Source organism: Zea mays, chromosome 8 (assembly GCF_902167145.1).
Source record: "Zea mays cultivar B73 chromosome 8, Zm-B73-REFERENCE-NAM-5.0, whole genome shotgun sequence".
NCBI classification, from domain to species: Eukaryota; Viridiplantae; Streptophyta; class Magnoliopsida; order Poales; family Poaceae; genus Zea; species Zea mays.
The window spans coordinates 142,209,373-142,235,014 of NC_050103.1; the positions used below are offsets into that span (position 1 = coordinate 142,209,373).

The 25,642-nt window shown below is 43.4% G+C and overlaps 1 protein-coding gene across 1 annotated transcript; it reads left to right on the top strand.

Moving 5' to 3' along the window:
- The first annotated feature begins 2,818 nt into the window (after positions 1-2,818).
- On the top strand, positions 2,819-8,349 carry LOC100281394 (uncharacterized). Its single transcript, NM_001367351.1, has 5 exons — positions 2,819-3,459; positions 4,839-5,213; positions 5,327-5,444; positions 7,165-7,388; positions 7,475-8,349. The coding sequence occupies exons 1-5, from the start codon at positions 3,034-3,036 to the stop codon at positions 7,751-7,753; spliced, it is 1,422 nt and encodes a 473-aa protein (NP_001354280.1). The 5' UTR covers positions 2,819-3,033; the 3' UTR covers positions 7,754-8,349.
- Positions 8,350-25,642: the final 17,293 nt, after the last annotated feature.

Consider the following 25,642-nt stretch of genomic DNA (forward strand, 5'->3'; position numbering starts at 1 on the left):
CGACGATTTGTTTCCTGAGGTTTGGTTCCAATGAACCTACTTCTCGTTGAGGAGGCCACAAAGGTCGGGTCTATTTCAACCCTTTCCCTCTCTCAATCGTCACCTAGACCGGTCGAGTGTTTCTTCTTAATCTCTTGGGTCACAAAGACCTCACAAGGATCACCGCACACTTAGGTGTCTCTTGCTTGCTTTACAAATTACGTGGAAAGATTAGAAGGCAAAGAAGAAAGCAACCAAGCAACAAGAGCAACAAAAGAAACACAAATCACCCTCTCTCAAGTCACTAAACACTTTTAATCACATGACTTGATTTTGGAACTTGTAGACGATTGAAGGCTTTGAATGTGTCTTTGAAGTGTATTCTTTGCTCTTGTATTGAGTGTTGAGAGTGGAAATTTTGGATGACTTGAATGGAGGTGGTTGGGGGGTATTTATAGCCCCAACCACTATTCTAGCCGTTGGCTGACTTCTCTGTCGATGGGCAAACCGGATAGTCCGGTGGCACATCGGGCACAACACTATTCACTGTCCGGTGTGTGCCACGTCAGCCGACCGTTGGGGTTTGGAGCTGTTGACTGTTGAAGTCGTCTGTCCTTTTGGTGCACTGGACAGTCCAGTGCGATTTGACATCACAGACTGTCTTCTAACTTTTGACGCTCAGACTGCGGCGCAGTCAACTGCAGTCGACCGTTGGGCAAATATGACCATTGCTCATGTCTCACTGGACAGTCCGGTGCACAACGGGCAGTCCGGTGAATTTTAGTGGAGGAGCGCTGAGAATTCCCGGGAGTGGACAGTTTGCGTAGTGCTCTAGCCAGGGCACTAGACACTGTCCGGTGCACACCGGATAGTTCGATGCACCTCAGGCTGCAGCAAGTCTGTTTTGTTCCAAAGTTGTAGAATTCCCCCAAGGTCTTTTTCTTTGTATGTGTATATGAACTTTATGCACCTGTGAACAAGATCAACTAGGCGACCTGGTTAGTCCATAAGGTTTGTGATGGTCATCAAACACCAAAATCGATTATAGGAAATGTTGAGGCCATTTCCTTTCAGCATGCATGGATAGAGACCAAGTGAGGGCATAGTTGAGTGGATGGAGGTGCGGGTGGAAGCGGGAGCGCGGGGTGCTACTTATTGGGCCGAGTGGGAGAGCCGAGGCGACATCAATGGCGTTTAATTACTCGCCGGAGTAACGATGGGGAGGGAATGTGGTGGCGACGATGGTGGGGGTAACTGTAGCGCGGGTGGGGTTTCCACTTCATTTTGAATCCAGGAGTGAGTGTGAAACGACTACAGCATGCAGAGAGCGAACGAAAGCAGCCGTGTGTGCGGGGACACGGCGCCGCAACACACAACGTGGGCATGAGCAAGGAGATGGTCCTAACAGGTGGGCCTCATTTGTCAGTAGCAGATGGAGGGCGCGTGGCACGGGCCAACTGCGCCGAAAGTGTGGAGGCAGGCTAGGACAAAATGCCGAGCCGAGCGAGCATTTTCTTTTTCCCTTTCCTTTTAGTTTATAAAATCAAATATATATATATATATATCAGATAAAATTCAGAATATTAAGAACATAATAAAATACATGTTTTCCAAAGAAATTATTTTGAACAACTATTATATTTTATAAAAAACAGTTTCCACACCAAATTAAATCGATAATTTGAATTTGAAAATCAATTCAAACAAAATAAATACTCTAAAATGAATGCATCAAACACTTTGCAAAACTTTATCTACTAAAAATTTATTAACTTTGTTTATAGCCCCATTTTCATTAATTGAAAACATAAACATTGTTCTAACAAAAACCACTAAATTAGGTTATGTTGCTTTAATGTGATGGATTTTGTGTGTTACACATTTATTTTAGTCACCCAACACAATTAGTTTTAGGAACTACTATACATTCCTCTTTAGTTGACTCTAAGGTCCTATCACCTGTGAATTGGGGCTTCGACATCTCGTCCATAGTACTACTTTAGTAGTCGTAGACAGAGCTGCCGCATACGCTCCAAGAAATCACTTAGTTCTTGTTCGATTTATATAGAAACCATGTGGATTAGGTGTATTGAAGTAGATTGTAGAGGATTTTGACTAGCAATGGATTTATTCTGGTGTCAATCCCAATGGATTTAGGAGAGAAAACAAACATGACCTTATTGTTAAAATTATATCCATATAAGTTGAATTTGATAATATATAATTTGAATAAATAGTTGAATAAAATCTCGAATCTAAGGTATCTAGACATCTGTTTCGTGGTCCAAATTTAAGTTCAAAAATAGTAAATATAACATTCGGATTCGATTGTATACGACAGCCAATCATGCCGAGCTGCAAACCTAGGAAGCGCTGGGCCAACCACCATCGAGCCTGACCACAGCATGCGACCATCGCATCTGATGTGTATGCCGCCAGGTGTGTAACCTCTGTGTGTTGTGTCACCCTCTGAATTAGTACAAACAAATTCCTTACAAATCAAACAGAAAACATCAAAATTGCATCGCTTTCTAACCAATTCAATCCTTTTCAAAATCTATAATGGAATCTTAGCGATCGAACCACTGTTAATTCATATGATCTAAATGAATCGTTAATATTATTGGACCGGCCTCGGACTTCTATATTGATTCCCTTGTCCTTGCCCATCCCACACCGCTTTCTACGATTCGACATGGAGAAGGTCCACTACACAGTGTCTGAAAGCACGGCGTATAAACAGTGAGCTTGTATTGTGGTTGTTGCTTGCTGCCACTCTCGCGTCGTCCTTGTTTGTACTATACAGCTGCTCTCAACCTTTCGTTCCGTGGCCCCTCTCGTTTATTCGCCCCTGCCACGACCAGGACCGCGTCGCGCGCTCGCGCCCTTCACGCCCTGCGCTGTGCTTGCCTCGTCGCGGCCACGTCCACCTACCTATACCTCTCTGTCCGACGACCTCATCCCCTTTCCCAAGATCCGAGCCGCGGCGTCTCCAAGTACCTCGCTCGCAGGAGCAGGTTGCAAGGAGCCAGCCACTCCTGCGAGTTTCTGGCGATGGTGGCCGTTGCGGCGGGAAGGCGGGCCGGCGGCGTTGGTGGCCGCCGGCGCTCGGGCTGCGGCCCGGGGCAGGCACAGCAGAAGCTACTAGCGATCGCCGTCGCCGCGCGCTTCGCTGAGGCCGTGGCGCCGCCGTCTGCGGAGGCCTCCCGTGCCGGCTCCGGCGGCTGTTGCGTAGAGCTCCTCGAGTGCCTCCTCGGGGCTCTGAGCGTCAACGCGGCCCCGCCGCCCGCGCAGCACAGGCGGGCCGTGCACTCGATCCGCCGCCGCCGCCCCCGTGGCGGGGGGTCCGCCGACGACCGCCACGCCGACGCTCCCTCGGGCCGCATCGCGGGAAACGGCGCATCCGCATCCGCAGCCGCGTCGCTCTACACCATGCAGGGCAGGAAGGGTGTCAATCAGGACGCCATGGTGGTCTGGGAGGTACAGTTGATACCATCAACAGCATTTCCCGCGTCCAGTAAATAATTTCGTTTTTAGTTTTTTTCCATCTTCCCGAATCCCGATTGCTTGATCTCTGTTCCGCCGATTCGTCTGTGGGATGTGAAAGTGAAACTCGTTTCGCGGATGCTCTAGAAGCATGTTCCGATACAACGGCGCACACGAAACATTTTCATGTTTTGTTGAGCTATGCTTTGGCCAGATGTGTCATGTGTGATGTTAACGTGCAAAAGGACTGCCTGGACTTTTGTGATTTTTAATTAGTCCTTAATGCGTAATGCTTGAGCTGGCGAAGACAACGAAAGATTTAAACTTTGACGCAGGGCATACATGTGTCATCTCCTCGTAGAATACCTGCCTGACCTCCCACCATCTGTCTTAGAATACCAATTTGATTCGTCTTCTCTTCCTCTTTCTTCACATGGATTGCCACTGGATATTGCCGGTATAGTCTTTTACCCAGTACTAGTTTAATCGGAGCTTAGTATTTGCTTTCCTGATGGAGTAACCTGTACGTAGGGAAGGGAGGGACTCCACATTAGTCTCTTCCTTATCCTTAGGCTTCCACATATGGACGATCTTATCTGCTTCGTGTGCTCCTTGAGTTGAACAGTTGACCCCTGCCATTCCCATTTGCTTATGTTCTTCTCATTAAGTTAGTTTGGTACTATCTGTCCACATAAGGCATTCTTGTCTCTTTAGATTTAGATTTTGTTACTTCACGGTTATACTGATTTTGTCTATCTATCTGTTGACGGCACATAAGTTGTCCTTATCTCTTTCGGTCTGGGTTTCATTAGAATATTCTTCACAGATCACTGAAGCTTAAATTACTATATTTTCTGTTTGTTGCTGTGGCTGTCACGTTACCACATGAACCATTGCATTCTGAAGATTCAGCTGGTAAAATAACACAGCTCATTGCACACATTGCCATTTGGAAATTGTCGTCCATTGAGGGAAATAAGTCTTACTATTGTAATATATTTCCACTCTCTACCCCCTGCTTTAATCATGTGAAAGTGAGTAACTGGTTCTAGCATGCCATATTCATGGATTTCTAGTTAGCTTTTTTTTAGAAAAAAGTTAGCAATTTGCACTTTCTTGGTGTGTGTACACGATGACTGTGGAGGGACTATCTAGGCTTCTTAATTACTACTACCTCCGTTCTCGAATATTTGTAGCCCGCTAGTTCATTTTTGAACTAAACCACGACAAATAAAAAAGAATGGAGTGAGCACTTGATTATAAAGTACAAACAAAATGATCTTCCAGTCTCCATTTCCCACATTGAGTATATATTTTGAAACATGTATCATGTAGTTGGTTCCAATAATAATGTTTTTTTTCTCTACTTGCAGAATTTTGGTTCAAAGGATGATACCATTTTTTGTGGAGTTTTTGATGGCCATGGACCAAACGGCCATTTGGTTGCCAAGAGGGTCAGAGATCTTCTCCCTGTAAAGTTGAGTGCAAATTTAGGGAAGGGTGAATTCAAAGAGATTTCTACTAGCGATGTCAAGAGTGGGACTACTAAAGGAGTTGCAACCGAACACAGGGTTGAAGATACTGATGCTTCCCCTGGAAATGAAGAGAATGGCGAGTACCCAGAATTTTTCACAGCACTGAGGGCTTCATTCTTGCAGGCGTTTTATGTGATGGACAGGGATCTGAAGGCACATAGAAATATTGATTGTGAATTCAGTGGTACAACAGCAGTCACAGTAATCAAGCAGGTAGAGCTTCTATTGTGTTTGGTAAAACAATAGTTTTCTTGTATGATGTCCTTTAGTCACTGTAAGATGCAGTTAGTTTTTAATCCAACCCATTTATCTTGCTTTTTCTACAGGGACAAAATCTTATAATTGGCAACTTGGGAGATTCTAGAGCTGTCTTGGGCACAAGAGGTGAACATAATCAGCTAGTTGCTCTTCAGCTGACAGTGGACCTCAAACCTAGTATCCCGAGTATGTTTCATTTTCATGTATTGTGCTATTTTATAAGTCTACTATATGATGGATTTTTGCTTCATTCTTTTCTGTTTATTGCTATATGCAGTTCGTAACTAATGGTTCCTGCATCAATATGATATTCTATGCTATTATAAGGCATTCCGTGGATTGGTCGTCTTAACTTTACGAGTTTTTTTTTTAATTCTGAACAGTGAATATGAGTTTTACAGTTTTGCAACAAGTATAGTAACTAATTCAGAGAGACTTCTAAAATAGGTGCACGTACCTAGGTTTTTTAGGAAACTATTTCATGATACACATGTTAAAGGATATTTATGAAAGAAAATTAATACAATGTAATATTTATTGTTAAATTGATCCGTATTCTCAACTATGTGATTTTCCCTTTTTCACTTCTTTTGGGCAAGGGACTTTGTAATGAGTGATGACCTTCTCGTGCATTAAATATTTAAATCTTAAAATCGCTTATTTGGACTGGGTCATGATGCTGAGAATAACATATATAAACTTAGAGCTTGTTTGAATATACTAGAGCTAATAGTCAGCTGGCTAAAAAGTTGTTGGTGGAATTAGCTGGCTAACTATTAGCTGATTTTAGCTGGGTTGAGTCAGCTAATGAAATAATAGGTATTTGAGGGTGTAGCTAATAGTTAGTTGGGCTAATAGTTAGTTGGACTATTAGTTGGGGGTGTTTGGATGTCTCAAGCTAAAAACAGCTAATAATTGAACTATTAGTTGGGTTGTTTTGATGTCTCTAGCTAATTTTAGTAGCCAACTATTAGCTCTTATGCATTCAAACAAGGCCTTAGTTAAGAGGCCTAAATGCCCTTTGGATCTCATTAACTATTGACCTCCTTGCAAGATAAGTATCAAATAATAAAAAAAACTCGACCTGTGGGGTTAAGACAATCCCCATGCATTGTATTAAGAAAAAGGCCTCACACAGGTCGAGAAAACCCCGAACCCCTGCCCCACCCATACAGAGCAGCACTGTAACTCATGTGAGAACGACCACGACCGAGACCGGGCTTTAGACCCGTGCTTTGGCGTGAGACAGACGAGGGGATTTTCTTTACCACAACCTGAAATTCGCTCCCACAGGGAGTCGAGCCCAGGACCTGAGAAGTGTTACTCATACCACCTAACCAACTCAGCTAGAGGCCCTTTTGCAATATCAAATAATCATTGTATGGCTTATGTCTTCTAACTTCAATTTTGACATGTAAATCATGATAGTGTATACTTTCTGCCACTATGACACTTCCATATTTTTTTGGAATGTCAATATTTTACATTGCCTAAAGTTGCAGCATAGTTTCCCGAATAAGGAAACATGCAAGTTCTTCAAAATTACTCCATCCAATGAAATGTTGTTGGTTTCTAGCTACTCCTATACTTCCGGAATGAAGTTGTTAGGCCCACATGATGACATAATTTTATCTTGTATATACATATATAAAAATGGACCCTGTTTTATAACCATCCTACTCTTCTGCAAAGGAACATCTCTAAAAACAGTTTTCTTGAAACTTCTTGCACTGATGTGTTAGTTATAGATGGGCATATGTTACATAGTGCTTGTGTAAAATCATGATGAAAGAACATATCAACTGGTTGTTTTTTCTTTTATTGTGTAATTTTGTTTGCATGAAATAACTTTGGTGTTATGATTTGTAGATACTACCGAAAATAAAGAAAAATGAATCATTTACAGGTGAAGCAGAACGAATTAGGCAACAAAGTGGCAGAGTATTTTCTCTTCCAGATGAACCAGACGTTGTTCGTGTGTGGCTTCCAACTTTCAACTTGCCAGGGTTGGCCATGGCAAGATCATTTGGAGACTTCTGTCTGAAGAAATATGGAATAATTTCTATGCCTGATGTTTTCTACCATCGCATCACGGATAAGGATGAATTTGTTGTGCTGGCGACTGACGGGGTGAGAACGGAGTAACTCAAACATTGGTTGCTTTATACTTGTAGAATTGGAAGTTGTTAAGAACAGGTTCTCTTTGTTGGCTGTAGGTGTGGGATGTGCTTTCCAATGCTGAAGCTGTTAGCATCATCAGCAATGCTCCTTCACAGGCCTCAGCAGCTCGATTTCTGGTTGAATCGGCTCACAGGGCATGGAGGACACGGTACCCCACATCAAAAACTGATGATTGTGCTGTTGTTTGCCTCTTTCTGAAAACAGAAGCAGCAAGTACATCCTCCAGTGCTGTAACCAAAGATTTGGTGAAGAACAGAGAAATGAGCAGCGGTAAGCATTCATTGGCTGTTAAAACAAGCACCCAAGGTTCCTGAAAATCTTGTTACTGCAAAAGATGAGTGGTCTTTTGTTGATGGTTCCTCTGGGTGTGTCGCGCTGCCAACTTTACCAGAGCCCACTTCAGTTGTGAAGGATAGCTCAAAAGATTGAGCTTGCCTGCCAATTGAGATGGCATAATTTTTGCTGGAAATTTGTTCGCCTTCGTTTGCAAGCTTGTGTGCATCAGATTTGTTGTGACGTGAAGACCAGTGCCAGTTTCATTGGCGAGTTGAGGAAGTTATTGCATAGTGGAATGGATAAGTGTGCAGATTTTGTTCTTTTTGTACAGTATTCAATCAGTTTAGTGGGATCAGTTGGTAGTAATGATAACTATAATAATACTGTGCCTATTATTGATGGATGGGGGTGATCAGATCCATGCATAGGATGAAGTTTCTCCCTTCTTTTGTAATATAAATAATTGTGTCGGTTCCAGCAGCTCTAATAAATTTTCTTTTAGGTGTTGCTTTGTTTTATGTCATAGGTTTTCTAGTTTTGCTTTGTCCAATTAAGTTTAGTATTATATTTCCATTGATGCTATGACAAACCATTCCAGTTAGATATTGGATGACTAAGTAAGTTTTCCTCTGTATGTTCTGTATTATGATGGTTTGGGGGCTTTTATATATATATATATATATATATATATATATATATATATATATATATATATATATATATATATATATATATATATATATATATATATATATATATTGTGTGGTATGTTGATTGTTGAGTACCATCTGACAACTACACTTTAAATAACCAAAGTTGTATGGTGAAATGTTGAATTAGGATGATGCAAAGTTGTTGTGCATGGCTGGGGCTAAAGGCCTCAGGGGTTTTTGGCCGTAATGTGGTGTGGAGTTTATGTTGCTGGTCGAAGTTTCATGGTTTTCTGGCTAATCATTCATGTAAACTAAAAAAAGGCAGAAACAAATGTTGATCATATGATGGTTAAGAGGCTTTGGAAAGGAGAATAATGGGAGCAAACTTTGCAAGCTACAATTGGTTTTCTTATTTAACAGGGAAAAATATAGCTGATTGTCCAGGATATTGCAACATTATGCGATCTAAGATGCGTTGCAGAAGTGCAATGTGTTTCTTAGGCCATGTTTGAATAAAGCTAAAATAAGATGCAAACCATATAAAAAGCTTAAAATGGTCCTAATACCTCCACTTATAATACACCTATGTTTTAAATTATAAAATCTACTTAGATACACAATATATTTAAATATATAATAAAAACAACGTACTTAAAACCAAAACGTTTTAGAATTTAGAACAGGAGGGTATTTTATAGCCCTTCTAAACTATTCAACCACTTAGATTATAAAAAGTTATTAGTGATATAAGAAAAATAGATGTTGACATATTTAAAATAAAGTTTTAGAATTGATGATCAACATAATTATTTAGACTAATATTATTTGCTAGTACTTTTAGATATAGTTTAGGATTAACATTATTTGGTACTGATTTTAGATATAGTTCGAATGGTGCATATAGGAAAAAGTGATGCCTAATAAGGGAGGGAGAAATTAGGACTTCTAAAAACTATCTCTAAACAAGGCCACAAATAAATCTTTAGAACAAAAATAGGCTTTGCTTAAGTGTCGCTATCTCAATCGCAAAAGGAGTTTTACAACCTAAGTTTTGGTCCTAACAATTCCAATCCGAGGGGTTTTGTGGGTTTTGATAACCTCACTCACACAACTAGGAATACACCTAGAGCAAGCGCAATAGCGGTCTAACTAGCCTAAGCACTTCACAAAACACCTAAACTAATCACCGAGTGATTCTATTTAGCACTTGTGTGATGGAGCACTTGTAAATGTGTGTCTATGCTTGGGATTTGTTGCTTGGGCTCCAACACCACCAAATGGCCGGTTGGGTGAAGTATTTATAGGCCCCAACTTAAAATAGTCGTTAAAGGAAAAAAAACTATGCTCTATGTGTCACACCGGACTGTCCGGTGTGACTAGCCATAAAGTGGCCGTTGGAAAAGTAGTCATTGATGTTGTCAGCTTTCACACTAGACTGTCTGGTGGCTCTCCTCCAAGGTACCACCAGGAACTAGTCATTGGGCTTCTGATTGCTAGTGCTTCGGACAGTTCACGGTTGACACCGGACTGTCCAGTGAGCCTCCAGTGCACCACCAGTGCACATGCTCACATCCCATCTTAGGATTTCTTCTCTCTTTTGCTTGGGCTTCTTTTGGTATTGTGTGTAGGAAACGGGTGACGCCTAAGAGGGGGGGGGGGTGAATTAGGACTTCTAAAACTTTTACTAAACTAGGCCACAATTAAATCCCTAGAGCAAAACCTATGCAAGTAATCAAAACTAGAATGTGCAAACTAGGTTTTGTCTAAGTGTTGCTATCTCTACCGCAAAAGGCTAAGTTTCAATCTATACTAAATAAGTATGACTACAAGATTGAAACTTAAATGCTTAATATAAATGCGGAATGTAAAGAGCTAAGTAGAGAAGCAAACTCTTGTGGATGACGCCGGTATTTTTACCGAGGTATCCGGAACCGCGCAAGGTCCCGACTAATCCTCGTTGGTGCCCCTACGCAAAGGGAAGCCCACGCGAGGGCCAAGCACCACAGTCGAGTAACTCCGTAGAGAGCCGCGGGCCTTCTCCACGCGCAAGTGGTGCTCCGCTTCCGGCTCCTCTCGGACGCTCCCCGCCGTCTCCACTATCGAGCTTCCGGCCGAAACGCCGCGGGCCTCGTTCCCTCCGGTACACGGTGGCGGCCGTGACACAAACGCGGTTGTCACGGTCTCGCAAGACTCTCGCCCCACTCGGTACAATTACAACGGCTCGCGCAAGAGCCGAGGGGTTGTGAGGTTTATCTAAACTCACTCAACTAACTAGGATTCACCTAGAGCAAGCGCTAAAGCGGTCTAACTAACCTAAGCACTTCGCAAAGCACCTACGCTAATCACCGAGTGATTCTATTAAGCACTTGGGTGTTTGAGCACTTGGAGATATGCACTATGTGTATTGGAATGTTACTTGGGCTCTCACACTAGAGGATGGCCGGTTGGGGTGGTATTTATAGCCTCCACACCCTCAACTAGCCGTTGGACAGAAAGCAGCAGCTTTCTGTCGTCGGGTGCACCGGACAGTCCGGTGCACCACCGGACACTGAACAGTAGATGTCCGGTGCACGCCACGTCAGCCGACCGTTGGCGCCTGTAGCAGTCGACCGTTGGATCCGACCGTTGCCTTTCTGCCCATTGGCACACCGGACAGACCGGTGCACACCGGACAGTCCGGTGCTACAGCCAGAGAGCGCCTTTCTGCGGCCTCTCTGCGCAGACTGTCCGGTGCCTCACCGGACAGTCCGGTGCACACCGGACACCGATGTCCGGTGCGCCACCTGGCGCTGGCTGACAGCCCTTGTCTTGGTTTTCTTCGCTGATTTCTTCGGGCTTCTTTGTTCTTGAGCATTGGACTCCTATGCATCTTTTTATGTCTTCTTTTGAGGTGTTGCATCCTCATTGCCTTGGTCCAATTCTCTTCGCATCCTGTGAACTACAAACACAAACACTAGAAAACTTATTAGTTCACGGATTGTGTTGTTCATCAAACACCAAAACTCAATTAGCCAAATGGCCCGGGGTCCATTTTCCTTACAATCTCCCCCTTTTTGGTGATTGATGACAACACAACCAAAGCAAGCAAATAATACAAGTATTTGAATGAAAATATGCAATCTACTTGCTAGGATACATGATTGTCCCCACAATGTGATATTATGGACTTAAGCCTCCCCCTAACTCCATAATTCACTTACTTCCTATTTTTGGACCAAATAACCAAAACCACTTGAAAAGCCATTTATAGATATAAAATTTTAAATTGGTGGTGTTTGGTGTTTGATATAGTTTTCATTGCTTTGGTCCCTAAACTTCTCCCCCTTTGGCATCAACCACCGAAAAGGAAGACATTAAAAGCATGTAGGAAGTAAATAAAAGCTTGCCCTCAACAAGAATTGTATCAAATGATATCACTAGAAGGATATTAAATTAAGTCATGAAAGATACCACTTGTAGGAGTTCCTCAAAAGATTACTCCCCCTAAATGAGTATTCTCCTTTAGAAAGAGTTTTTCTCCCCCCTTTAGAGATGAAGAAATACTCCCCCTGACAGAGATCCTCTACTTAGGAAAAAGCATGTGAAAATTAGAGGTGCAAGACATGATTTGAAAAGACTAACTTCCCTTATGCATAGGTAACAGAATATGAGTTAACTACTTATGCATTTTTAGCAACATGGAAGCATATGATATGAAATATAGTCTAATCAAATATTGGAGAAGACATGTAAATGATACTGAAAGTAGTCTCAAAAGATACCAATTGAAGACCAATGGCGAGCTTGAGAGACATGAGAGTTCTTGGAGATTTTGCAGTGGAAGATTGTTGTCTTTCTCCGGGGACCTCATTTTCCTTACAATGAGACTATCACATGAAATAGACTTGAAAAGGTGTTAGTCTCAAAGTATTAGATTATAGAGTAACCTCCCCCTGAAGATGTGCATACAAGTTTTGAATACTTGTTGGAGACATGCACTTTGATTTGATATCAAGAGGGGCAAATTATCTATAATCCGAACTTTGGCACATATAAGTTAAATGATACAACTTGTAGAAATCAAAATTTTCAATTGATGCATCATTTACTATGGAGTGATATAGAAGCTATGTGTCGTGCTTAAATAAATATTTTAAGCCATGTAGGTTTGCTTAAGTGTATGAATTTAAAACAAGCAATCCTACCATATGATTCACCTAGTATGCATAATTTTAAACAAAGGTAAATAACAAATGTAATACTAGGCAAGAAAGGTAAACTAGATACAAGGTAAATAGATACGCATATCTAAAAACAAGAGATACAATAAATCTAGTTACCTTAGTCATGGGTGGGAAATTTGGGTCCAAAATTTTCACTAACCCACTTGGCAATAAACTTGATCCAATATGATGTATCCCATGATATACATCCCAACTTTGCCAAGTCTCCAAATTTCCCGCAGACCTTCGGTCCACTCACTTCCCTTTTGGGATCCAAACCTTCTTGGTGCTTTTCATGGTTGAAATTATTTCCTTTGGCACCCAGATGCGTTTGGCCCCCTTTCCTTTGTTGCCTTGCTTGTTGGCCTTGATTGCTATCACCTTTCCATTCTTTTTCTTCTTGATCAAATATGGTGTAGCATCCTTTTTGTTCACCTTTTTGATGTAGGTGCTGGAGATTTTGCCTGATGGCTTTTGCTTGAGCTTTTGCCTTTGATTATCCCTGGTCATCACCTTGCATTGGAAAGACTTGTGGCCTTCCATGTGGCATAGCCTACAAATCACGGTTTCTCCCTCTACAGGCTTGTTCACTCCCGCAGTGGTGTTATCCTGTGGAGGTCGGATTTGTTTGGCTTTGCCTTTCTTGTCATCCAAAGCCTTTCCAAGGCGAGCCACTTCTTGCTTTAATTGTTCATTTTCCTTTGCAACCTCATCCGAACATTTCTCTACAACAATATTCTCAACAACGACTTGGTTGCAGGAGTTAGAATCATCAATTAAATCAAAGCAGGAAGTAGAAGCATCTTTCTTAATTATTTCAGGTATTTCAACTAAAGATGCTGCTGGGGTGCTACCAATGTTTTCTAGCTTAGTAGTTAGCTCATTATTGTGTATGCTAAGAATTTCCATTTTCTCTAGCAAATTTTCAATAGCTTCTTGGGAGCTAGCTAACTTAGCCTTAAGTTTTTCATTCTTTTTAATAAGGCTATCATCGGTAGCAGTGGATGGAGCACTAGATTCTAATAGCTCAATTTTAGTTGACAGCTCACTATTTAAGTTTGCAAAAGTTTCAAATTTTTCTAGCAAACCTTTATAATCATTTTGGGAGCTAATCAACTTATTTTTCAAAGTTTTAAGTTGAGCTTTTTGCTTAGTGCAAACATCCTGGAAAAATTCTACGGCTTCCGCAAGCTCATCTACAGAGGGCTTTCCCTCACCTTCATCATCACTACTACTTTCATCACTAGAGGATGGAATGCTTTTGTTACCTCTTGCCATAAGGCATTTGTGTGATGATCGTGATGAGCGTGATGAGGACCGGTGGCTACGCGTCCTTGGAGGTTCATCTTCACTTGAAGAATCATCCCAAGTTCTAACACTTGTTAGCGCCTTGCCTTTGCTCCTCTCCTTTTTGGGTTTGGACATATTTGGACAGTTGTCCCTGAAGTGGCCCTTCTCCCCACATGCGAAGCATCCTCTCTTCCTTTGCTTTTTCCTGTCAATGTTAAAGAGAAGATCCTCGACCTGCAGGGGCACACCCATTAGATTAATCTTGCGGATCATCCTCATTACCTTTCCGACGCGTTGGATTGTTTCTTCGTCCTCGGAGGATGATGTGCATGGCTGATTATCTTCATCATCATCACTTTCTTCTTCTTCCTCTTCTTCGCTTGAGGAACTTGGAGTGGGAGCCTTCTTTTTGCCCTTCCTTTCATCACATGCAAAAGCATATGGCTTTGAGGAAGTTGGCTCCTCTCCCCGACTCATTTTTTGCGACATCTGAAAGGCCGCGATTTTCCCAATCACGATGGTCGGGGTCATGTTGCTCAAGTCCTCCATGTTATGAAGGATGGTGATGATGCTCCCGTATCTTTGTTGTGGTAGCAGGGAGATAATCTTCCTCACAATGTCCGCATCACCTAGCTTATTTATGCCAATAGAGTTGAGCTCATTGATTATTAGATTCAAACGAGAATACATGTCTCTAACAAGCTCATCATCTTTCATAGTAAAAGAATTATACTCATTTAAGACTAGGCAATGTTTTTGCTCACGGACATTGGATGTGCCGTCATGGAGCTCATGCAATTTTAGCCAAATCTCATTAGCAGTTTTCAGGGTAAATACTTGATTGAAAATATCCATGCTAAGAGATTCATACAAGCAATTTTTGGCTCTAGCATTTAAATGGATTTCTTTTTCCTCACTCGTGGTGGGTTTCTCGGGATTCTTGAGGGGTTTCATCCCGTCACGAGTGACTCTCCAAACACCTAGATCAACGGCCTCTAGGTAACAAGCCATTCTAGCACTATAATATGGGAAGTTGGTGCCGTCAAAGTGTGGTGGCCTATGGGTATCCATCCCTTCCTCTAAAAAGCGTCGGCTCTTTTAGCGGTGAAGCTAAAGCGTTTCAAATGAGCCAAACCGGGCTCTGATACCAATTGAAGGAAACGGGTGACGCCTAAGAGGGGGGGGGGGTGAATTAGGACTTCTAAAACTTTTACTAAACTAGGCCACAATTAAATCCCTAGAGCAAAACCTATGCAAGTAATCAAAACTAGAATGTGCAAACTAGGTTTTGTCTAAGTGTTGCTATCTCTACCGCAAAAGGCTAAGTTTCAATCTATACTAAATAAGTATGACTACAAGATTGAAACTTAAATGCTTAATATAAATGCGGAATGTAAAGAGCTAAGTAGAGAAGCAAACTCTTGTGGATGACGCCGGTATTTTTACCGAGGTATCCGGAACCGCGCAAGGTCCCGACTAATCCTCGTTGGTGCCCCTACGCAAAGGGAAGCCCACGCGAGGGCCAAGCACCACAGTCGAGTAACTCCGTAGAGAGCCGCGGGCCTTCTCCACGCGCAAGTGGTGCTCCGCTTCCGGCTCCTCTCGGACGCTCCCCGCCGTCTCCACTATCGAGCTTCCGGCCGAAACGCCGCGGGCCTCGTTCCCTCCGGTACACGGTGGCGGCCGTGACACAAACGCGGTTGTCACGGTCTCGCAAGACTCTCGCCCCACTCGGTACAATTACAACGGCTCGCGCAAGAGCCGAGGGGTTGTGAGGTTTATCTAAACTCACTCAACTAACTAGGATTCACCTAGAGCAAGCGCTAAAGCGGTCTAACTAACCTAAGCACTTCGCAAAGCACCTACGCTAATCACCGAGTGATTCTATTAAGCACTTGGGTGTTTGAGCACTTGGAGATATGCACTATGTGTATTGGAATGTTACTTGGGCTCTCACACTAGAGGATGGCCGGTTGGGGTGGTATTTATAGCCTCCACACCCTCAACTAGCCGTTGGACAGAAAGCAGCAGCTTTCTGTCGTCGGGTGCACCGGACAGTCCGGTGCACCACCGGACACTGAACAGTAGATGTCCGGTGCACGCCACGTCAGCCGACCGTTGGCGCCTGTAGCAGTCGACCGTTGGATCCGACCGTTGCCTTTCTGCCCATTGGCACACCGGACAGACCGGTGCACACCGGACAGTCCGGTGCTACAGCCAGAGAGCGCCTTTCTGCGGCCTCTCTGCGCAGACTGTCCGGTGCCTCACCGGACAGTCCGGTGCACACCGGACACCGATGTCCGGTGCGCCACCTGGCGCTGGCTGACAGCCCTTGTCTTGGTTTTCTTCGCTGATTTCTTCGGGCTTCTTTGTTCTTGAGCATTGGACTCCTATGCATCTTTTTATGTCTTCTTTTGAGGTGTTGCATCCTCATTGCCTTGGTCCAATTCTCTTCGCATCCTGTGAACTACAAACACAAACACTAGAAAACTTATTAGTTCACGGATTGTGTTGTTCATCAAACACCAAAACTCAATTAGCCAAATGGCCCGGGGTCCATTTTCCTTACATTGTGTCTTGGACATTTGCTGAGAATTTATTGATCTTCCTTGAGTCTTTTAGGTCGTCTTTTGAGGTATTGCATCCTTAGAGCCTTAGTCCAATCCACTTTGCATCCTGTGAACTTTAAAACACATGCACTTGGAGAACATTTGTCCACTCGGTTATGTTGATCATCAACCACCAAAATCCTTAATCAAATGGGACGGGATCCATTTTTCTTACAATCTCCCCTTTTTGGTGATTGATGACAACACAACCAAAGCAAGCAAATATAACAAATACTTGATATAAATATGCAATCTACTTGCTAGGATGCACGATGTCCCCATAGAGTGATATTATGGACTTAAACCTCCCCCTAACTCCATAATCCACATACTCCCTATTTGGAACCGAAACCAACATAAGAAACCACTTGTAAGATCAAAATTTTAAATTTTTGTGGTTTTGGTATTTGATTTACTTTGGCTTGCTTTGGTCCATAAAATTCTCCCCCTTTGGAATCAAACCCCGAAAAGAAGACATGATAAGCATATAGGAAGCAATTTAAGACTTGCCCTCTAAAAAGAATTGCTCCCCCTAAAAGAAAACTCTCCCCCTCTAGAAAAGTATTCTCCCCCTTTTATGGAAGAAGACATACTCCCCCTGTTGGAGGTGAAAGTCGCCTAGAGGGGGTGAATAGATGAAAGTCGCCTAGAGGGGGGTGAATAGGCGGAATCTGAAAATTATAAACTTAAGCACAACTACAAGCCGAGGTTAGCGTTAGAAATATAAACGAGTCCGAAAGAGAGGGCGAAAACAAATCACAAGCAAATAAGAATAGATGGCACGGTGATTTGTTTTACCGAGGTTCGGTTCTTGCGAACCTACTCCCCGTTGAGGTGGTCACAAAGACCGGGTCTCTTTCACTCCTTTCCCTCTCTCAAACAGTCACTTAGACTGAGTGAGCTTCTCTTCTCAATCAAATGGGACACTAAGTCCACTACAAGGACCACCACACAATTGGTGTCTCTTGTTTTGATTACAAGTGTTGTGGAAACAAGAATGAGGAAGAAGAAAAGCAATCCAAGCGCAAGAGCTCAAAAGAACACAAAAAGTCTCTCTCTCTAGTCACTGATTTGTTTGGAGTGATTCCGGACTTGGGAGAGGATTTGATCTCTTTGTTTGTGTCTTGTATTGAATGCTATAGCTCTTGTATGAGGTTTGAAGGCTGAAAACTTGGATGCAATGAATGTGGGGTGGTTGGGGGTATTTATAGCCCCAACCACCAAAATGGCCGTTGGGGATGGCTTCTGTCGACGGGCGCACCGGACAGTCCGGTGCGCCAGCCACGTCACCCAACCGTTAGGGTTCGACCGTTGGAGCTCTGACTTGTGTGGCCACCAGACAGTCCGGTGGTGCACCGGACAGGTCCTGTAGATTGTCCGGTGCGCCTTCTGGCGCCTGCTCTGACTTCTGCGCGCGTAGGCGCGCACTGTAGCGCATTTAATGCCTTTTGCAGACGACCGTTGGCGCGAAGTAGCCGTTGCTCCGCTAGCACACCGGACAGTCCGGTGCTACACCGGACAGTCCGGTGAATTATAGCGGAGCGGCCTCCCAAATTTCCGAAGCTGGCAAGTTCAGCGTCGATCTTCCTGGTGCACCGGACACTGTCCGGTGGCACACCGGACAGTCCGGTGCGCCAGACCAGGGCTGCCTTCGGTATACTTTGCTCCTTTGTTTTGAACCCTTTCTTTTATCTTTGTATTGGTTTGTTGTGAACCTTTGGCACCTGTAGAACATATTTTCTAGAGCAAACTAGTTAGTCCAATAATTTGTGTTGGGCAATTCAACCACCAAAATTCATATTGGAAAAGGTTTGACCCTATTTCCCTTTCAATCTCCCCCTTTTTGGTGAATGATGCCAACACAAACCAAAGCAAATATAAAAGTGCATAATTGAACTAGTTTGCATAATGTAAGTGCAAAGGTTGCTTGGAATTGAAACCAATATACTTATTTCAATAGATGTGCATGGATGGTTTTCTTCTTATTTAAAATTTTGGACCACATTTGCACCACGAGTTTTGTTTTTGCAAATCCTTTGTAAAATTCTTTTCAAGAACATTTTGCAAATAGTCAAAGGTACATGAATAAGATTGAAAGAAGCATTTTCAAGATTTGAAATTTTCTCCCCCTGTTTCAAATGCTTTTCCTTTGATTTAAACAAAACTCCCCCTTAATGAAATTCTCCTCTTAGTATTCAAGAGGGTTTCGCAAGTTTTGAAGATACTACTTTCTCCCCCTTTTGAACACATTAATATATTCAATTTGAAAAAAACTTCATTTTTTTGTAAAATTTGGTGGTGGTGCGGTCCTTTTACTTTGGGCTCATACTTTCTCCCCCTTTGGCATGAATCGCCAAAAACGGATACTTGTGAGTGAAATATAAGCCCTTTTTCAAACTTTCTCCCCCTTTGGCAAACACAAAACTATGAGTGAAGATTATACCAAAGTGGAGAACGATGCGGAGTATCGGCAAATACAATTAGAGTTGAGTGGAAGCGCCTTCTTTGCCGAAAACTCCATTTCCCTTTCAATATCTATGACTAAGTATAAGATGACACTTGAAAACACATTAGTCATAGACATAAAAAGAGATATGATCAAAGGTATATAAATGAGCTATGTGTGCAAAGCATCAATCAAAATTCCTAGAATCAAGAATATTTAGCTCATTCCTAAGTTTGGTAAAGGATTTCTCATCTAAAGGCTTGGTAAAGATATAGGCCAATTGATCTTTGGTGTTTATATAGGCTATTTCGATATCCCCCTTTTGTTGGTGATCTCTCAGAAAGTGATACCGAATGGCTATGTGCTTAGTGCGGCTGTGTTCAACGGGATTATCCGCCATGCGGATTGCAGTCTCATTGTCACATAGGAGTGGGACTTTGCTAAACTTGTAGCCATAGTCCCTAAGGTTTTGCCTCATCCAAAGCAATTGCGCGCAACAATGGCCTGCGGCAATGTACTCGGCTTCGGCGGTAGAAAGAGCTACTGAGTTTTGTTTCTTTGACGCCCAAGACACCAGGGATCTTCCCAGAAAGTGACAAGTCCCTGATGTGCTCTTCCTATCAATCTTACACCCTGCCCAATCAGCATCGAAATATCTTAATAAATCAAATGAGGATCCCTTGGGGTACCAAAGACCAAACTTAGGTGTTTGAACCAAATATCTCAAGATTCTCTTCACGGCCCTAAGGTGAACTTCCTTAGGGTCGGCTTGGAACCTTGCACACATGCATACATAAAGCATAATGTCCAGTCGAGATGCACATAAATAGAGTAAAGAACCTATCATCGACCGATATGCCTTTTGATCTACGGATTTACCTCCCGTGTCGAGGTCGAGATGCCCATTGGTTCCCATGGGTGTCTTGATGGGCTTGGCATCCTTCATTCCAAACTTGGTGAGAATATCTTGAATATACTTTGTTTGGCTGATGAAGGTGCCCTCTTGGAGTTGCTTGACTTGAAATCCTAAGAAATACTTTAACTCCCCCATCATAGACATCTCGAATTTTTGAATCATGATCCTACTAAACTCTTCACAAATAGATTTGTTAGTAGACCCAAATATGATATCATCAACATAAATTTGGCATACAAACAAATCATTTTCAATGGTTTTAGTGAGTAAAGTAGGATCGGCTTTACCGACTTTGAATCCATTAGTGATAAGAAAATCTCTTAGGCATTCATACCATGCTCTTGGGGCTTGCTTGAGCCCATAAAGCGCCTTAGAGAGTTTATACACGTGGTTAGGATACTCACTATCTTCAAAGCCGGGAGGTTGCTCAACATAGACCTCTTCCTTGATAGGTCTGTTGAGGAAGGCACTCTTCACGTCCATTTGGTAAAGCTTAAAGCCATGGTAAGTAGCATAGGCAAGTAATATACGAATTGACTCAAGCCTAGCTACGGGTGCATAGGTTTCTCCAAAATCCAAACCTTCGACTTGTGAATACCCTTTAGCCACAAGTCGTGCCTTGTTCCTTGTCACCACACCATGCTCATCTTGCTTGTTGCGGAAGACCCATTTGGTTCCTACAACATTTTGATTAGGATGTGGAACTAAATGCCATACCTCATTCCTTGTGAAATTGTTGAGCTCCTCTTGCATCGCCAACACCCAATCCGAATCTTGAAGTGCTTCCCACTACCGGAAACGTGCGCTTTGCCGAGTGCCTGAAGCACTCGGCAAAGCCCCAAAAACACTCGGCAAAGGCTTTGCCGAGTGTCGCACTCGGCAAAGAAGGCTCGGCAAACAGTACATCGATAAAGCCTTCTTTGTCGAGTACTTTTTCTCGGGTACTCGGCAAAGAGGTTTGCCGAGTGCCAGGGAGCACTCGACAAAGAAAAGTGGTCGTTACGGCAACGAGGTAACAGAGACGGCTTCTTTGCCGAGTGTCAAGGATGACACTCGACAAAGGAGTTAACTTTGCCGAGTGTCTACCCAGTAGCACTCGGCAAAGATTCAACCTTTGCCGAGTGCCCCTTGGGACACTCGGCAAAGAGCCCGCCAGGGAGGGTCCCCATGTCAGGTTCTTTGCTGAGTGCTCTGCGCGGCACTCGGCAAAGCGTGCCTCTTTGCCGAGTGCCAGAGACATAACACTCAGCAAAGTCCCTAAACCGGTGCCCAGGTTTTTGCTCTTTGCCGAGTGTTATGACCCTGACACTCGGCAAAGCACCTCTTTGCCGAGTGTTACACTCGGCAAAGTGACCAGTATGTACCTTTTTTATTTGTTTTTTGTATTCCATCCACACAAACAAAAGATATCACATACGCCGGTAAGTCATGCATGAAGTACTGGTACCAAACATGCATTCTGAAGTTTGTCTTCGTAGCTCGGTCATACGTCCATACCCCTTCCTCCTAGGCATGTACCAATTCATCGATCAAAGGCTCCATGTACACGCACATTTTATTCCCCGGGTGTCCGGGAATTATCAACGACACGAATATATTCTGCCTTTGAAAGCACACACCAGGGGGGAGATTGATTGGGATAACAAACACGGGCCAACATGTGTACGGGGCAGCGCTCATTCCATAGGGATTGAACCCATCTGTGGCCAACGCAACACGTACATTACGAGCCTCTTCGGCTTTCTCATGGTGAATGACATCAAAGTGTTTACATGTTTCACCATCGGATGCGTGCACCATCTTGTCAGGATTGTATCGTTTTCCATTTTTGTGCCATGTCATCTGTTTCGCGGATTCCTCTGTCATGTACAGACGCTGGATCCTCGGTATGAACGGAAGGTGCCGTAGGATTGTCAAGGGGATGTCGAGCTGCCTCTTCTGTCCATCACCAGAGTCTACCTCCATGAACCTAGACGATGTACACTTGGGACAGTACTTTGCCTCCGCGTATTCTTTCCTAAATAGCACGCATCCCTTCGAACAAGCATGAATATGCTCATACGTCATCTTGAGTGCACGAAGGAGTTTCTGTGCCTCGTACATGCTCTTTGGCAGAACGTGATCATCCGAAAGCAAGCTCCCAATAACTGTCAACAAGCCATCGAATGCGTCTCTACTCATGCTGTACTGCGACTTGAATGCCATTACACGCCCAATGGCATCCAGTTGAGAAACCTTTGTCTGGCCGTGCAGGGCCTTCTGTGCCGCGTCGAACATGTCGTAGAACGCCTTTGCAGTCGGCTCTGGCTCATCATCCATACATCCTCCCGTGTACTGTGCCTCCTGATAGTCGTTCAACATATCCGCTACCCCCGCATCCGCGTCATAATCCTCGACATGTTGTCTCAGCACCTCCTCTCTCGTACGATGCGCTTCACCATGAAATATCCACCGAGTATAGCCCGACGTAAATCCATTCTTCCAAATATGTTCTACCATGACCTTCTTTGGTTTTCTTTTCCGGTTGGCACATTTGCTGCACGGGCATGGGACTAGACTCGCTCCCTTAGCAGCTTCGCCATATGCCCGTTCCACGAAATCATCGGTCTTTCTAATCCATTCAGTGGTGACATCGTTCCTTCCTCTACGGCCCGTGTACATCCACTCACGGTCCTCCATCCTATAACATATATAACCGACTATAGTTTAATATAACATGTAAGACATCTGCAAAAAATAACTCAAGCCTATCAACAAAAAATTCGGCAGCACCTCCCCTGTATGGGGATGTTTACAAAACCTGCAAATAAAACTAACAGCACGATGACCGACATCCACAAATATATCTAATTGACACACATATTATAAACTCCCTAAATTCAATAAACATGCAGTATAAATTTAATAAACACACATAGTAAATTCAATAAACACACAAAATTCATTATAAACACATAATATAAACATGTAGTATCAACTCACTAAATTCAATAAACATGTAGTATAAATTTAATAAAACACATAATATAACAATAAACACACATAAATTTAATAAATTAAATAACATATGACAATATAATATGAAAATAAACAAACATAAATTTAATAAATTCAATAAATCTTTACGGCTTGGGGCGTGGGGCGGGCGACGGTCGGCCGGCGGCGTGCCGGGCGCGTGGGCGGGCGGCCGGTGACGGCTTGCCGGGCGCGTCGGGGGCGGGCGACGGTCGGCTCGTCGGCGGCGGCGTGCCGGGTGCGTGGGGCGGCGCCGCCGGCGAGCCGGAGCGTGGGGCAGGTGGCGGGCGTGGCGGCGGTGAGGCAGAGAAGGAAGTGAAAGGAGAAGGAAAGGAGAAGGAAGAAGAGAGCCGGCCGCGCGCGGGTGGTTTAGTCACCTTCTTTGCCGAGTGCCCGCGATCCGGAACTCGGCAAAATTTTTTTTTAAAATTTAAAAATAAACTTTGCCGAGTGTCGGATCGCGGGCACTCGGTAAAGACGGCTTTGCCGAGTGCTAGCTGTACAGCACTCGGCAAAGCTATGTTCTACAGACTTTGCCGAGTGCCAACGGACAGGCACTCGGCAAAGCCGTCTTTGCCGAGTGCTAGCTGGACAGCACTCGACAAAGTATACTTTATTTTTTTTTATTTTTGGCAACCAAACTTCTTGTGGTGTGTTCCTACACTATGTAGACCTACAAGTACCATTTTGCTACAATTATAAAAGTGTTTTTTATAACTATTAGATTTAGTTCGTTTATTTGAATTTCTTCGGAAAATTCAGATTTGAACTGCAAGTCACTTGAAACTTGGGAAACCGTGCATACAAAAATGATACCCATTCTATTTAGCACAAGTTACGACCGATTTCAGGAGCGGACCGGAAACTTCGAGCACCATGCTCACTCAACATGGCCGTGAACTTGCTATCCAGCTGTTTAAAAATTGTATAAAACACAAACAAAGTCAGAAAATCATGAAACTTGTCCACGTGTCATGATATCATATGTAGAGGTTGTGATAAAAAATTGAGAATGTTTGGAGAAAGTTGTGAGACACTATGTGTAGAAACCTAAGAGAACTACACATGAAATCATAGAGTTTCAATGTGGATCTCTTAGGATTCTACACATAGTGCATCACATTTTTCTCGAAACTTTTTCAAATTTTTATCACAGCCTCTACATATGATATCATGACACGTGAACAAGTTTCATGATTTTCTGACTTTGTTTGTGTTTTATACAATTTTTAAACATGTGGATGGCAAGTTCACGGGCATGTTTAGTGAGCATGTTGCTCGAAGTTTTCGGTCCACTCCTGGAATCGGTCGTAACTTATGCTAAGTAACATGGATATCATTTTTGCATGCACGGTTTTTAAGTTCCGAGTGACCTGCAGTTCAAATCTGAATTTTCCGAATAAATTCAAATAAACGAACTAAATCTACTAACGATTGAAAACTCTGCTATAATTGTCCACAAATGATACATGTAGGTCTACATAGTGTAGGAACATACCACAAAAAGTTTGGGAGACAAAATCTAAAAAATAAAAATATGCTTTGCCGAGTGCCAAACCTTGGCTCTCGGCAAAGGCTGACGACCATCAGGTTTAGGACGGTCGCTGACGACCCTTTGCCGAGCGCCACCTTTGCCGAGTGTTTTACTCTCGGCAAACCTGTCTTTGCCGAGTGTCGTCCTGTGCCGAGTGTCCTACACTCGGTAAAGAGGCTTGTTACCAGAGCCAAACTTTGCCGAGTGCGGCGCTCGGCAAAGACTTCTTTGTCGAGTGCTCGACAAAAGGCACTCAGCAAAGTGGCCGACACTCGGCAAAGCCTCGGATTCCTGTAGTGTCCTCTACCCTGTGTGGCTCAATAGAGGAAACAAAAGAGTAGTGTTCGCACAAATGAGCAACACGAGACCGAGTGGTTACCCCCTTATGAATATCTCCTAGGATGGTGTCCACGGGGTGATCTCGTTGGATTGCTTGGTGGACTCTTGGGTGTGGCGGCCTTGGATTTTGTTCATCCTCCTTGTCTTGATCATTTGCATCTCCCCCTTGATCATTGTCGTCTTCTTGAGGTGACTCATCTTCTTGATCTTCTTCTCCATCATCTCGAGCCTCATCCTCATCTTGAGTTGGTGGAGATGCTTGCATGGAGGAAGATGGTTGATCTTGTGCTTGAATGGGCTCTTCGGATTCCTTAGGACACACATCCCCAATGGACATGTTCCTTAACGCGACGCATGGAGCCTCTTCATCATCTAATTCATCAAGATCAACTTGCTCTACTTGAGAGCCGTTAGTCTCATCAAACACAATGTCACAAGAAACTTCAACTAGTCCAGTGGACTTGTTAAAGACTCTATATGCCCTTGTGTTTGAATCATATCCTAGTAAAAAGCTTTCTACAGCCTTAGGAGCAAATTTAGATTTTCTACCTCTTTTAACAAGAATAAAGCATTTGCTACCAAAGACTCTAAAATATGAAACATTTGGCTTTTTACCGATGAGGAGTTCATATGATGTCTTCTTGAGGATTCGGTGTAGATATAACCGGTTGATGGAGTAGCAAGCGGTGTTGACCGCCTCGGCCCAAAACCGACCCGAAGTCTTGTACTCATCAAGCATGGTCCTTGCCATGTCCAATAGAGTCCTATTCTTCCTCTCCACTACACCATTTTGTTGTGGCGTGTAGGGAGAAGAGAACTCATGCTTGATGCCCTCCTCCTCAAGAAAGCCTTCTATTTGTGAGCTTTTGAACTCCGTCCCGTTGTCGCTTCTTATTTTCTTGATCCTCAAGCCAAACTCATTT

Bases quoted from the DNA above. Each gene is read 5' to 3' on its own strand.
- LOC100281394 (NM_001367351.1), top strand. From the start codon at position 3,034: ATGGTGGCCGTTGCGGCGGGAAGGCGGGCCGGCGGCGTTGGTGGCCGC. The intron at 5,214-5,326 runs GTAGAGCTTCTA...CTTTTTCTACAG, and splicing joins CAGTCACAGTAATCAAGCAG to GGACAAAATCTTATAATTGG. The intron at 7,389-7,474 runs GTGAGAACGGAG...TGTTGGCTGTAG, and splicing joins TTGTGCTGGCGACTGACGGG to GTGTGGGATGTGCTTTCCAA.